We start from the raw sequence: 12,154 nt of genomic DNA on the forward strand, positions 1-12,154 counted from the left end.
CCCAGGAGAAAGGAGAGGTGTGACCGCAGATGTGTGACATTGGAAAAGTCATAGTCTCAAGGTCAGAAAGGACCTAAAGAGTCATCTGAGCCAGTGATTATCAGCCCTGACTCTCAGAATCTCTTAGGGAGACTTCAGACAGACTCCTGGACTCGCTCCGCATGCTGGTTCTGTGTCTGGGATTTTGGGCTGAGGAAACACATAGGTTTAAAAAGTCCTCTGAAATGTGAACAGAGTCGAGAGTTGATGACTCTTATTGTTTTCAAGGTATAATAATAGTAGGGGAATATATATTTTAATAGTCCTCGTCTTCTGAAGATACATCTGAAACACTAATGAAACAACACAATGTCTGTTTTTTGTTTTAAAGTAATCCGGCGACGAGGGGAGAGGGCAGCAGGTACACGCAGCAGGCTTGTGCTATAACTGCTGCAGCTGGGCGATGAGCGGGGATGGAGGAGGGGTTTCTCAGTTTGCCTGCATGTATCACCGAGATGCTTCTACAATAAGAAATTTGCAAAAGAAACTCCCCAGGAAATTCTGATCCGACCACACAGCTCTAATGACAGAGGTTGCCTGTGTCTTGTACCGTGTGCGCTCACCTACATCTTTGTGGTATTGCTGGAGATCACTCACCTGCGCACACCAAAGTGTGGACATGGTTCGACTGAAATAGGGCACTTAGAATATAGAGAAGTGAGCAAGGGGCTAGAAGTAAGTGTTCTCAGATACGATTTGCTCCCCCAAAACCAGGGACTATTTTCTGGGTCCACTCTTTGATACTACTCTTTTACCTCCGTTTTCAGTCCATTCCCACTTTGACCTTTTACCCTATAGTTTCCCTACTTTGTGTCCAGGTGTGGATTTAGTCTCATTCATCCTGATCCACGTTTGAAAGCACTTTTAATCTGAAGACTCTTGTTTCTCACATTCTGGAAAATTCCCAGCTTTTATTGCTTTAATTATGCTTCTCTGCCATTCCCCCTGTTCCCCTGGAATTCCGATAAGACTGACCTCTCCCAGACTATTGTTCTTGTCTCTTACAGACTCTTATTTTTTTATTATTATTATTATTTTTTGCTGTACGCGGGCCTCTCACTGTTGTGGCCTCCCCCGTTGCAGAGCACAGGCTCTGGACGCGCAGGCTCAGCGGCCATGGCTCACGGGCCCAGCCGCTCCGCGACACGTGGGATCTTCCCGGACCGCGGCACGAACCCGTGTCCCCTGCATCGGCAGGCGGACTCTCAACCACTGCGCCACCAGGGAAGCCCCAATATTTAATTTTTTAAACAAGTAAGATTAACTTCCTATTTTAAGGGCTTTTTTATATCTCTTCTTTCTCTGAAATCTTGTTTCCTGAGAATTCTATTAGGTAACCTAAAATTTAACTAAATATCAGGAACATTGGAATATAATGAAGAAGAGTTTAAAGATACATTTCTCCATTTATCCAATAAAGTAGCACATACCCTACTTATTTCTTGAGACTTTATCCTCTGGAATTTCTTTTTTTTTTTTTTAAACTAAATTAGCCACACTGACCTTTTTAGTCATGGGTTAGGCAAAGGAAGTGTTTGGTTATTTAACTTTCTAGATTAGCTAACTAAATTAACTTTCACTTGCTTAGGCTACTGAGGAAGGTAGTCTACCTTAGAAATTCTTCAATTTGAAACTTTATTATATCCCTTTAATTTTTGTTTACAGACCATCCTCTGAATTGATATAGCTAATAAAAAGCTTATAAGATGCTTTGTACAATTACAGGATGAAATATTTTAAAATTTGGTTAATTTACTGAAATATGAAATATATTGGTGGCTAGAAAATGACCTATAGGTCATTAAATATAGCTAATATAGTTAAATATTATTAATATATTTGTACCATTTTTTTCTTCTGAGGTGGATTAAGCTCCTGATCTTTTCCCTGACATTTTCTATTTTCCAGAGCCTATGAAAACTGCAGCAGGAATAAGTTTATTCCATTTGGTTGGTCTCAGAAGCTGGTTTTCATAATGTTTCCAAAAATATTTTTAAATGTTCAAAGCTTAACCAGAATTTAAAATTTTTCATTATTTATTTGTTCTTATATATTTTTCCCCATTACATGATACTGCAAGGTTTTAAGTAGGTTTAAGTTTTAGAGATATTTAGAACTATTTGTAGATCAGTGCTGATTTAAATAGCTCTTAATAGTGTAGCTAAAAATAATACTTAAAAAAAGAAAACCAAAAGGTAAATATATACACTGCAAAATACATTTTTTTAAATGGGTACTCAGATTAAAAAATCTGATTTAAACCTCACCCAATGAAGCTTTGTTTATCTTCGGTCTGGTCTCTCACCCCACACCTTAGTTCCTCTGTCTACACGGCAGGTTTAATAAAAAAAATCCCATGTGACTTAATTTTTATACAGCATCTCTTGAATAGCACTTAAATATGATTTCTGAAATGTATCAGAACTCAGCAGTGCCATGAGAACAGAAGATGGATAGCACATGTACTTACAAAATTAACATATGGCTCAGTATATTTCTTACAATTAGTAGAAGAATTTGTTAGCTTGAAGGTTTTCATGGCCTAAATATACCAGTTCTAAGAGTCTTCATGATTTAATAATCATACGTATTCTATGAGACTCACCTTGCTTTTAAACCTTTGTCAAGAAACTAATGTTGGTTGGGACCTACTATGAATTGTATATTTATCCGCCAACCACACAAAATGCCGATGGGGATTTTTAATGAGTCAGAAAAACAATAATATCTAACATTGATTTAGAGCCTTCTACATGTCCTGCATCAAACTGTAGGCATTTCATGTATGCTACACATGTTTATTACAAAAACAACACTGCAGGGAGCCCATATTCATTTTCTAGCAATACTAAATTTTCTACATGTACTTACTTCAGACACCAGCAAACTAATTGCCGGCTTTGCAAACTAATTCTTTGCTCTAAGAGCCAAGTCATTCTTGCTAATAGCATAGTCAGGAATAAAGTTCTTACTGTTACAATTCAGCTGACACTATAGCTGATGACCCACGTGGCATGTGTGGAACTTAGCTGGACAGTTCTGAGCTGTATGGACACCGTGGTGTTCACCACAACAAACAAACAAACAAAATCCCCAAACAAAAAACAACTTGAGTCTATAAAGAAGCGCAGGAACTAAAAAGCATAAAGGAACAGAATGTCAGAACACAGATGTGTCGTTTATATACATATGCTTTTCCTCAAGTCACCACATTTTAATTTTGAGAAAGGAGGCTAGAGATCTATTGAAGAATTCATTCCCCCATGGCACTGGTTCAACCCCGCAGGCTTCTCTGCTGAAAAGCCTCCTTATGAAGCTGAACTGTACTAGTGCCGCAGAAAGGAGAGCTGAAGACAGAACCCAGCAGGGATGGTAGAATTCTCGTCTTTCCCAGAAGAGAAATCCATCTGGTGGAGGGAAAAATCATCTCACACTGGAAAAGACAATGACAAAAATAAAGAGGCTTTGTCAAATGCAGCTCACTGTTTTCATCACTTAGCTGTGGTATTTCAGAGATGAAGGTTTTTGTTGCAACACATCACAGATAACACAGGAGATTGACTTCACCTGGCCCAGCACTGCACGGGGAAATGTCTGCTTGCAGGTGTTCTGCAGCCAAAAAAAAAAATTTTTTTTTTGGCGGGGGGCGGGGGGGAGGAGAATTAAAGAGAAAACACCTAATGAAATAAATACTCCTTAAATGGACGAAACTTACTGCTGAAATGAATGTTAGGTCTGCAGAGGCACCGGGACACTCGGAGGCTCTAGCGCTGTGGAAAGGCGTCTCCCCGCGCCCGGGGGCACCTCGAGGGACCCCGTCACCTAAGGCTGCAACCTGGTGCTGCGAGAAGACGTGTTTTCTGATCCACACACAGCCAGGAGGCCGCTCCGACCGGACACCGTGGGACCAACACCGACGTGGGGGCCCAGCCCCGGGGCGGGGGGACCCGCAGCGCCACGACAGACGCGCCCCCCCTCGGGAGGAAGGCCCAGCAGACGGGAGTCACCGCGGAGCCCGCACGGCAATGGGGCGCTGCGGGGCCCCGTGCGATCAGCGCCCAGAGGGGCTCTGCGAGTCCCAGCCCTGCGGCCTCCACGGCCCAGCGCGCCCAGCCGAACTAGGCCCGCTCGTCTGACCCGGCAGCGCCCATCCGAACTCCACCCACTAGCTGGATCCGATGCCGCCCGTCCCCACACGGTACCATACGAACCCAGCCCGCCCGTCTGAACCCACCGTCCGAACCTGGCCCACCAGTCGGGCCGGTACCGCCCATACGAGCCCCGCCCACCGGTCGGACCTGGTACCGCCCGTCTGAACCCGGTACCGTCCGAACCCGGCCGCCCGCCCGTCTGACCCGGTACCGCCCGCTCGAACCGATACGGTCCGAACCTGGCTGACCAGTCGGACTCGGTACCGACCGTCGGGAGCCAGCCCAGCCCGGCGGGCGGCGCGGCGCGCAGGCGGGCGCAGCATCACCTAGCGGAGGCCGGAGGTGCGGGCGCGGGCGCGCGGGCGCGGGGGCGCGCACGGCGGGCGGGGCGGCGGCGCGTGCGGGCGGGCGCTCGGGGCACACACCGGCCGGCGGGCTGACGCGGGGCGGGCAGGCGGCTGCAGCGGGGAGCGGGGCCGGTGGAGGCGGCTGAGGAGCCCGCGGAGCCCAAGAGCTCGAGAGCTGAGGCGGCCGGACGCGGCCGCGGAGCCGGGATCGCGGAACCGGGCGCGAGGAGCCGGGAGCCGGGAGCGCGGGGCGCCGGCCGGCGGGGCCGAGCCCCGAGCCGGGCCCGCAGACCTAGGCGCGTGGCCCCCCGCCCGACCCCGACCCGGCCCCGACCCCGCGGCGGCCCGGGCGGGCGGGCGATCGCGGCCGGAGGATGTCGGCGGGCGGCCGCGACGAGGAGCGGCGGAAGCTGGCCGACATCATCCAGCACTGGAACGCCAACCGGCTGGACCTGTTCGAGATCAGCCAGCCCACCGAGGTACGCAGCCGGCCGGGGTCCCCCCCTCCCCGGCGACGCCCTTCCGCCCCCCGGGACCCCCTCCCGCGCCGGCCGCGCCCCCGGACCCGGGGTGGCCGCGCCGGGCGCGGGCGGAGCGCGGTCACCTGTGCCCCGGCGGGGGGCGGGGGAGGCGGGCGTGGCGGGGACGTCGTTCGCGGGTCTCCCCGCCCTCAGCCGGGGTCGCGGCGCTCGGCCCGGGCTCGCGGACCTTTGTCACCGGGACGCGCGAGCATGTGACCGCGGCGGCCGCGGTGGGTTTGTAACTTGGGGGTTGGCGGCCGGGAGCGTAAAGTAAATATCGGGCTAGTTGTTTCAATTGTGCGGCTCTGCTGATAACGCGGCCCGGAATTGAACTCCCGTGGAAAGAAGGTTTCCTCCCATTCGCTGCCTGCGCTCAGGTGGACGGGAGGGCGCCCCTCCCCGCGCCGGCCGTGCGCGCGTCCGCGGTGACCCAGGCTGGAGAGGGGGAGGGGGAGGGGACCTGGGCTGGGGGAGGGGGCCCGGACCGGGAGGGGGGAAGATCGAGGGAGGGGGTGGGGCAGAGGACCTGGGCTGGGGGAGGGGGCCCGGACGGGGGGGCGGGAGACGATCGAGGGAGGGGGTCCGGACGGGGGGTGAAGATCGAGGGAGGGGGAGGGGGCTGGGGGAGGGGCTGGGCGGGGGTGGTGGTGGTGGCTGGTCCTGGGCGTGCTCCTGGAAAAGGAGGAAATCTCTCTTGCTCTTGGCCTGGGACAATGGTACTTGTTTATAGCAAAGCTGCTGAAAGAGTTCCCAACAGTTAAAAAAACAAACAGAAAAATAGGTTTGGTCCCCATCCGCTGGTCTGGGGGAGGTGGGGGATGGGAGTGGAGGTGAGGGTCAGGGAGGGACCCTGAAAACCGATTCATCCCAGCGAGCGCTCAGAGCTGTGCTTGCTTCTCAGGCTGTAGTTGCACAGACTTTAGCCACACGAAATACACCTTACAGAGGATTTACGTCCTCTTAGGAAATTATTTTAATAGCATCTGTTTCTGATTTGTTGTAGTAGGTAGTTCAAAGTTAGTATTATTTACTAAAATGCCAGCTTTTGGGCAGCAATCCTGTTTGGCAAATTTGAACATTCTCATGAAATTTAATCCCTATCATTAAACCCCAGTTTATATTTCTGAGTAAACTTGACCTTCACCTTTTCAGCGTCTTGATTTTGCCTGTGGTGGGAAAGATCCATTTCTTATGTCTTCCTGGGCAGAGCCATTTATCTTACTCCTTAGTTGAATACTAATATAAATTATTAGGTTCAGGTTGCCAGTTTGAACACCGATACTGAGTTACTCCTGATTCACAGCTCTTCTCGAATGGTTTAATGAGTTAGGTGCTAGTAAGCAAATTGATAATATGTAGTTAAGTGTTCATTCATAGGCTTGTTAGCACGTCTTTTGAAAGGTGACTGCAGTAATTTGGCCTTCAGGATTATGTTGTCTTTCAGAATAATGAGTTCATCTTTCTTCTCTGGCTTTAAAAATTCGGATGTAAAATATTATTTTGGTAGATAGTTGTTTTTTTCTGTTTGAATGGACCTATTTATATATTTTTTTTCAGAGATTTCCCAAGTCTGGTCGTGAAAAGGAATAGTTTTTCAGTTTAGTAATAGGTAATTCAGTTTACTCTTTGGGATTTTAAATTGCATTGGCATTTAAAAAAATCCTGAATCAAAAACAGATTAGAGTTAATTGATTTTATTAATTCTATTTTTAAGCACTCGATTGAAACTTTTTCTCTATGTTTTTAGATATACGAGTAGTTATTAACGTAAAACTGGCCTCTCATTTGGAGAGCTACTCTTTTCCTAGTTATTCTGTGGGTGAAAAGTTGCTGTGCACACGTGTTGAAGCAAAGCAAAAGTTAAAGGACATTTCCTTTAACTTTTATATGATTATATATTTCATTTAGTAGTTTTTCCTCCCCACTTATATCTGAACATTTCAATTTTTAGAAATGATTCTCCAGGATTATGTTAGAAAGCTCTTCATAATGAAATAAGTTGGTTTTTTAAAATACCTGTATGTTATTTTCTTAGCTCTTACGTTATCTAATACCTAGTTCACACTTTACTTTTTGTTTTCTGGAGAACCTTTGCATACTATTAAGTTATTGTGGTCTTGGAAATTTAAGCTTCGCATTTAGCATGTATTTTTCATTATGATGTAGGTAAAAACTAAAGTTAATAATTCTCTAAATCACTGTTTCAAGGCCAGCAGTTTCGGTTTGCTTTATCTAAACTTTGTTGTCTGCAGTTTTTTACTATCTGAGAAATAATGAATTTTTACTCTATTTGTCCATCACAAGTCATTGTTCTTAGTTTTCTACAAGAATGTAACCATTATATTGGCCTTTATTATGGTCAGTAAATGTTGAGCAAATTTACTGCAGAATTTGATTTGTAGGAATATGATTTAAGCCTTATATTTATATATTTGGATCATCTTTTTTTATGTACATATATGAGAGTTTAGTTGTGCTTTGTTTTCTTTTGATTGCTTTTTTAGGGGTTACAGTGATCAATATCTGTTATCAAATTATATAACTATAGATCATCTGTGATTGGTTTCAGGCAGCCTTGGATAACCACTGATCTGGGGTGTCTGTGTTTAGGAAGATGATAAACTTGGCTTTTTGCGTTACATTCACTTTTAAAGAGCATTAGAGTGTGTTTTAAAATCAACTTGGTTAAGTTTGCTTCATATTCACCTTTGTGTGTAAAAGGGCTTCCAAAGAAAAAGCAAGTTATAGTTTATCATTGTGTATTTTTCAACCCCTTCCTCACTCTGGATCCCAGGTCCTTTTGGAATTTAAAATGAGAGTTGATGATCTAAACTTAAAGTTGATGTTTTCTCACCAGGAGATTGATGTTAAGCTGAATTAATATCTTGATTACTATGGGAAACTATAGCTCATAATAAATGCTTCTGAGAGCCTTTTAGTTCTGCCTGTCCTTTTCTTATTTTTGATGTTAAGTCTTTATTTCCTTTAGGGATTTCTGATTATTTATTATGGCAGAGTTCTTGTTCCTCATCTCATTACCTCCTCAGAAGAGGGCTTCTCTAGTTACCCAAAGGTCTCCGTGTTGTTTTTTGGTGTTCTGTTGTTTAACTTATCCCAATTTTGTTATTATAGCCGTTGGTTTGTCTGAATCCCTCTCTGATTGCATGAAGGCAGGAGCTTAGAGTTTTATTGTTTTAAACAGTTTTATGGCTGTCACATGGTAGGTGCTCAGTAAATATTTTGTGGGAAGAATACTGAATATGGCTTCCTTCGTGTGTACCTTTATTCTTGACAAAACAAGATACATGCTTTTTTAAAACTTAGTGAAATTGTCTGTTAGGATCTTAAAGATTTATCTTTTCAAGTCTTATTCTTTTGCATAAAGTTTACACCTAAATGCAAAAACCATGCTAGGTAGTTGACCGCTTCACTTCATGAGACATTTCTTAAAGTCATTTGTTTTATTACTTACTGAATTCATTGCCTTCTTTTTGCATTGATGGGAAAAAAGTAACCTAGAATTTGTGTGGATACCCGTATATCCTTTATTAAAGGTAAATATGTTATATTTTAATATTCTGATTAATTTTGAGAAGTAATGTGGTGATTCATATTACCCAGAGGTGTGTGTAAAAAATAACTTCCAGTTTGTCAGCAGAGGTGGAGTAGGCAGTCTTCAGATGAAGTAGTAGTAATTGCATAACTTAGAGCTAAATCTGTATTTCAGACTAATGCTTAGGTTGTAACTATGCTTTATCATACAACTTAACTATATTGGAAACTATTTTGAAAACAACAGTTGTATTATTAAACGTTTGTACATTAGAAGGTCTGTATTTCTGGTGATTAATGTATAATGAGATAGGCAGTTGCCAGTGATGTGTTTTTACTATTTATAGGCATCTCTGCTCCTTTTAAAAAAATCTTTACTTTTTTTCCCTGTAATAATTGGTTACAATTTATGTTTGTGGGTGTGTGCTTGTGGGTATGAGGTCAAGGCTGTGTCTCACATTGTTTCCTTACCTTGTAACTGAAGGGGCATCTTGACTAGCTTCACTTTGCTGTGCTCCTGCCAATGAAAAATAATTTTACTTTATGCAATTTATAGACTTAATGGAATGTAAGTGTTGTAAGTGTAGGCTTTTCTAGAACTATCAATTTTTGATTGTGGTTAATAGTAGAATAGCAAAAGTGGTTCTTTCATATTCATGAAAAAATTTGATTTGCAGAAGATCAGGATATGGTACCAAGGTGGTGGGGTGTTTAAGAGAACAAGGTTTAGGGTTATGTCATTAAGGATTTCATTGAGCAGTTGTAGTGTATAAGGCATTATTATTAGTGGTTGGTTATTATTCTGGTGGCATAGATTAATTTGTTTATAAACAGTTTTACCAGACTTGAACTTGGGTGTAATATCAGAAAATGCTAATAAATAATATAGCAGTTATTTTGATATTAGCTTGCTTTCCATTATTATACATAAAATGTATATGTGAGTAATATTTATGGAACATTAAACTGACCTCTTAATTGAAAATTATTTTCAGGTTAGGTAGAGTCTGTTGATTTTTGTTCAGAATTTTGCTGTTGCTATTAGTTTCCTGGCTAATTGTATTTCGGATACGCTCCTTCACCTTGACGATGCCTAGGATGGTGATAAATTTTGTTTGACCTATACTTACATTTGTAAGTTAGATACTAAGCAGTGAGCCAGATCCCACAGACCCCACTTACCAGGTCTGGGCGTGTCCCAGTCCTTGGCTGACACTGACAGGCTGGCAGGCCCTGGAAATCCATTGGTGGCTTCCAGTCAGTGTCCCACAGGTATGACGTGACGGTAGGTGTGAGCGTGTTGTCAAGGTGGACCATCTCTATGCAGGAGCTGTGCACGAGCTGGAGCTTTTCCTTATATTTGGGGTCATGGATGGGGTCTAAATAAAGCAGGCTGAGGACTGGTGGGGGGGGTATTGGCTTGTCTGTCTCAAGTCATCTGGTTGAGATTTTGTTCTACAACAATAAAAATATAAAAGCTCACTTATCATTTTGGCATAGGTGATTGACCAGAATGATAATACATTTAATTCAGAAAGTGAATGTACTTCATAAAGTTAAAGTAAGTACATAGAGAAGTATCAGTAGTTCACATGGAAGCCAGGAAAGTATTTTCCCAGTATCAGTTGATCCCAAAAGATAAGGATAATTTGAATTTTATACTTGCAGTTTTACAGTTGTGTGTCATGAATGAAATTACTTACAGGAACCGAGATTGAATAGTTTACTGTGACTGGAAAATAGCCAAAATTTCTGTGCTTTCACTCAAAAGAAGTTTAATGTTAAGGAAAAAGTATGTTGTGTAGCTTACAGAAAATAAGTTGTGGGGGCTTCCCTGGTGGCGCAGTGGTTGAGAGTCCGCCTGCCGATGCAGGGAACACGGGTTCGTGCCCTGGTCTGGGAGGATCCCACATGCCGTGGAGCAGCTTGGCCCATGAGCCATGGCCGTTGAGCCTGCGTGTCCGGAGCCTGTGCTCCGCAACGGGAGAGGCCACAACAGTGAGAGGCCCACATACCGCAAAAAAAAAAAAAAAAAAAAAAAAAAAAAAAAGTTGTGAACCTTTGTCGCTGTTGTTTGCGTTGTCATGTTTTTAGGTTGGATACACACAGCATGCTTTGCTTTCTCAGGGCGGTCACTGCATCGTAGTTGGGTTGACCTGTGGAGCACTGTTGTGAGGACTGATCACACCAGGATGACAGGCGTGAGGGGGGTTCACTCTTTGGCGTGAACAAGATGAACTTGCTTTAATTGTTTGTTTTTTCCATTCCTGAGGTTTTGGACTTCCTTGACTTTACTAGTGCTGTTCGTGCCCATTTGATCTCGGCACGCTGGACAGGATCACTCACTTCTTTGTGTTTTTAAAGAAAGCCATTTTCCATTTTGGTTGGACGGAGTAAACTGGAAGAGGACATGTCACTGTTGAATCTGGTTCTGCTACCGTCGGGCAGTACAAACAGTGGGACAGGTGCTTCCAAAGGAGAAGTCTCGCCCAGCTTCCTAAAACTCCCCCTGAGAGTTTCACTGTTATTCAGAGTAGAAGAGAGTTTGACCCTCAAAATTAGGACCCAAGAAAAAAATGCTCATTCGTTACTATCGTTTGGGTATTTTATTGGTTAAGAGCAGTCTAGCTGGTGTCTTTTATTCCGAATCATAGCTTACAGTTTTCTGTTGCTTGATTTCACACATGTTCTGTTAAAGGAAAATCAGACTTTGGTTTTGGCAAATTTAAACCATTTTTTTGCTTTAAAGAATGTACCTTCTCTCTTTTTTTTTTTTTTTCCGGTACGCGGGCCTCTCACTGTTGTGGCCTCTCCCTTTGCGGAGCACAGGCTCCGGACGCGCAGGCTCAGCGGCCATGGCTCACGGGCCCAGCGGCTCCGCGGCATGTGGGATCTTCCCAGACCGGGGCACGAACCCGTGTCCCCTGCATCGGCAGGCGGGCTCTCAACCACTGCGCCACCAGGGAAGCCCCAAGAATGTACCTTCTCTTCACCCTTGTTTGCTAATAGTGGTACTTTCCATGGTGACTTATTATACTTCCTATTTCCTGATGTTTGCAGGAGAACTAACAAAATTTCTATCTTATAATTTCTTTTTGTGCTGCTGTTATCAGCTTTTGGTACGGAGGCTGGAGGTTGCCAGTTTTCCCCCCTTTTGCTTTGAATCTGGTCTAGTTCCATATGTTGAGTAGAGAAAATGAAATGCAAGCAGCAATACAGTCACCGTTGGACACGATCAAATGTTTAAAAACCACTGTATTCTTAAAATGCGTGACTCTTCCAGTATACATACTTGGTATAAAATGTATACCTTGGGAAGGTGTCTTTCAAATACATTATTTTTAGGTAGGTATTGATATTATTATCTGAATAAATTTCTGAGTGTTCCAGACTTGTAGAGAAATGCTTGTAAAATCTACCGTGGTTTTACATAAGTTTACAATATACCATGATTTTACATGAGCTCCTTAATGAGTGCTTAGGTTATGTTACATTAGATTTTTCACTTTAATTTTTGTGTTGGCAAGTGCTTGGGGGGGATTAT

At 44.1% G+C, this 12,154-nt stretch overlaps 1 protein-coding gene and 1 long non-coding RNA gene across 9 annotated transcripts in view; one reads left to right on the forward strand and one right to left on the reverse strand.

Moving 5' to 3' along the window:
- Positions 1-2,726: 2,726 nt before the first annotated feature.
- LOC308626055 lies at positions 2,727-4,414 on the reverse strand. Of its 2 annotated transcripts, XR_014017191.1 has the most exons (3): positions 3,755-4,414; positions 3,607-3,648; positions 2,727-3,472 (listed from the first exon to the last, which is right to left on the reverse strand). It is a non-coding gene; the product is annotated as an uncharacterized lncRNA (long non-coding RNA). The 2 variants fall into 2 exon arrangements; XR_014017190.1 differs by lacking the exon at positions 3,607-3,648.
- Positions 4,415-4,617: 203 nt separating this feature from the next.
- Positions 4,618-12,154, forward strand: part of AFDN (afadin, adherens junction formation factor) — a 133,774-nt gene continuing 126,237 nt past the window's right edge. For all 7 annotated transcript variants that reach the window (XM_081250838.1, XM_081250841.1, XM_081250842.1 and 4 more), the window contains exon 1: positions 4,618-5,016. In XM_081250838.1, the coding sequence (XP_081106964.1) occupies positions 4,912-5,016 (105 nt within the window). In that variant the 5' untranslated portion in view covers positions 4,618-4,911. The remainder of the gene's footprint in view (positions 5,017-12,154) is intronic.

The sequence above is a fragment of the Mesoplodon bidens genome, assembly GCF_964165515.1.
Source record: "Mesoplodon bidens genome assembly, chromosome: 12".
In the NCBI taxonomy this organism is placed as follows: Eukaryota; Metazoa; Chordata; class Mammalia; order Artiodactyla; family Ziphiidae; genus Mesoplodon; species Mesoplodon bidens.